We start from the raw sequence: 2,797 nt of genomic DNA, 5'->3' as shown, positions 1-2,797 counted from the left end.
GAAAAGCATGAGAGTAAGGTTGTTAAAGGATAGTACATTACATGCATCGAATCTCCCAGTTCTCGATGCAGGCTCTAGCAGAGATGTTACAGCTGCTGGCTTAACAGTCCTTGTTGTACATCCTAGGATCAGGATGGGTCCACAGTTCTTCCTGGTTCTTCAATCCCTGCACTGCTGCCTCTGGGATGAAGTGCTGAGCTGAAGACCAAGATGGAGTCCACAACATGGCCTCTTTATCCCTCCTTCCTGGTCTCTTCTTGGCTATAGCAGTTCACCTGGTCCACCTTATTCCTGTGTTGCCTGCTGGTAGCCCTTAGGTATGAGTCACCACTCATTCTTTAGGTGTGTCCTTGGCCCATTGAGAGCCATTGTCCCACAGGACCTCGCTGATTAGCATGTCCATAGGCCGGGCTCTGCCCAATGCTCAACCACATGCAGGGAATTATTCAGTATCCATACAAGTACATGCTTATAATTGCACACACAGACATTATACAAACACATGAACAGCGTACACAGGATTAGCAGACAGTGAGCTTCTATTCAACACCCCACATGGTCCCCCTTTATACCATTTTTGGGGCCAACACCCCCATGGGTGCTGCAGTGATCTGACTGCTCCCTTCAAAGTCCAGTAAAGTGACACACCTTTTTCATAGTCTGGCTGCTTTGTGTGGACATGCGCAGCATTGTTGGAGCCCCATAGTTCTCAGGAGATTAGCGAGACAAGGTGAGGGAGGAAATGTATTTTATTAGAGCAACCTCGAATAGCAACAGAGAACAGGATTGAAGCCAAAACAGTGGAAGTCCATAGCTACAACACCCCTGTTCCTCACATGGAAACCTGACTTCAGCTTCCAACTGGCAAAGCATTTTCTGTTGCCTGCGTTAGCTCAGCAAGAAGTTTCTCCTACAGCTTCGATCGAACAGGTTGATCAAACTTTTCAGGATCTCTTTTGTTGTCACCCCATAAATAATGGGGTTTAACATGGGGGGAATGAGCACGTGGCTGTTGGCCAGGAGGGTGAGAATATAACCAGGGATGACACCCCCATTTTGGTTTGCAGAAGAGGCGAAAAAGGAAGGTGGGTAGAACATCAGGATGACACAGACGTGGGAACTGCAGGTGCGCAGGGCTTTGAGCCGGGCACCTTTAGATGGGAGCTGGAAAACGGCCCTGAGGATCAGCAGGTAAGACACAGCAATGAGCACAGCATCCAAGCCAAACGCTGAAACACCCACAGCGACGCCGTACCAGAGGTTGACTGTGAGGTTGTCGCAGGCCAGCCGGGCCACGGTCATGTACTGACAATAGGTTTGTGGCAGGAAATTGGTTCTGCAAAACCTCAGCCGCATCACGAGAAATATGAAAGGGAAAATGAGACAGAAACTCCTTGTGAGAACCGCCAGCCCGATTTTCCCGATCACAGGCTTGGTGAGCAGGGTGGTGTATCTCAGGGGGTCGCAGATGGCAATGTACCGATCAAACGCCATGGCCAGCAGGATGCCCGACTCAGAGATAAAACTGACATGGACGAAGAACATCTGGGTGAGGCAGGCAGCAAAAGAAATTTCTTCTGCTCTGAACCAGAACACGGCCAGCATCTTGGGCACTATGGTGGTCGACAACAGCAGGTCAGCAGCAGCCAGCATGGAGAGGAAAAGGTACATGGGCTCATGGAGGCTTCGTTCTGTCGCTATGATGAAGAGGAGCAGAAAGTTCCCCAAAAGCACCACAACGTACATCAGACAGAAGGGGATGGCGAGCGAAACCTGAGACTCTTTGGTACCAGGGATGCCGGTCAGGATGAATGTAGCGGGGGGAAAAACGCTGTGATTGTCGGCTGGCATCGTGCACCGTCCCCTGCAGCTTCTCTTCCGTTTCTAGGAGCTAAGAGCAAAATCGAAAATCAGTGAGACCTGGAGAGGCAGGTGGGATCAGAGTGCAACTGGGGACAGAAACAGAGACATCATCAAAGCTTCCTGGTGTGACTGCAGCCTCTTGGGTGGGACCGTGGAGCAGACACACTCTCCTGCTACAGAACGTCTCCATTTCAGGAATGGGAAGATGATTAGGTCATGCAGGAGGCACCCTACTGGGGTTGCTGTCCTCAACACAATCTCTCCTCTTCCTGTTTTCTACTGATGCTCTCAGGCTGCGTCTAGACTGGCATGATTTTCCAAAAATACTTTTAATGGAAAAGTTTTCCATTAAAAGCATTTTTGGAAAAGCACGTCTAGATTGGCAGGATGCGTTTCCGCAAAAGCACTTTTTGCTGAAAAACGTCCGTGGCCAATCTAGACATGGTTTTCCGCAAAAAAGCCCCGATCGCCATTTTCACGATTGGAGCTTTTTTGCGAAAACACTACTGTGCTGTCTACACTGGCTGTTTTGTGCAAAAGTCTTTTGGAAAAAGACTAGTATTTCTGCAAGAACACTGACGATCTTACATGAGATCGTCAGTGTTCTTGCGGAAATTCAAGCGGCCAGTGTAGACAGCTGGCAAGTTTTTCCGCAAAATCAGATGTATAAGTATGTAAGAACAGCCAGACTGGGTTAGACCAAAGGTCAATTTGGCCCAGTTCCCTGTCTTCCAACAGTGGCCAATGCCAGATCCCCAGCTGGCCGTTCCTACCCATCCTGGCTAGTAAGTATTGATGGACTTATCATCCATGAATGTCTCTAAGTACTTTTTGAATCCTATTAAAGTCCTGGTCTTCACCACATCCTCCGGCAAGGAGTTCCACAGGTTGACTATGCGCTGTGTGAAGAAAAACTTCCTTTTGTTTGTTTTAT

The 2,797-nt window shown here is 48.8% G+C and overlaps 1 protein-coding gene across 1 annotated transcript; it reads right to left on the bottom strand.

Moving 5' to 3' along the window:
- Positions 1-888: 888 nt before the first annotated feature.
- LOC142827371 (olfactory receptor 52B2-like) lies at positions 889-1,851 on the bottom strand. The gene has a single exon (XM_075922559.2). The coding sequence runs from the start codon at positions 1,849-1,851 to the stop codon at positions 889-891; it is 963 nt and encodes a 320-aa protein (XP_075778674.2).
- Positions 1,852-2,797: the final 946 nt, after the last annotated feature.

The sequence above is a fragment of the Pelodiscus sinensis genome, chromosome 1 (assembly GCF_052426305.1).
Source record: "Pelodiscus sinensis isolate ZL-2025 chromosome 1, ASM5242630v1, whole genome shotgun sequence".
Taxonomy (NCBI): domain Eukaryota; kingdom Metazoa; phylum Chordata; order Testudines; family Trionychidae; genus Pelodiscus; species Pelodiscus sinensis.
Note: the sequence above shows the minus strand (reverse complement) of the source record. Positions and strands in the feature narration are given on the sequence as shown.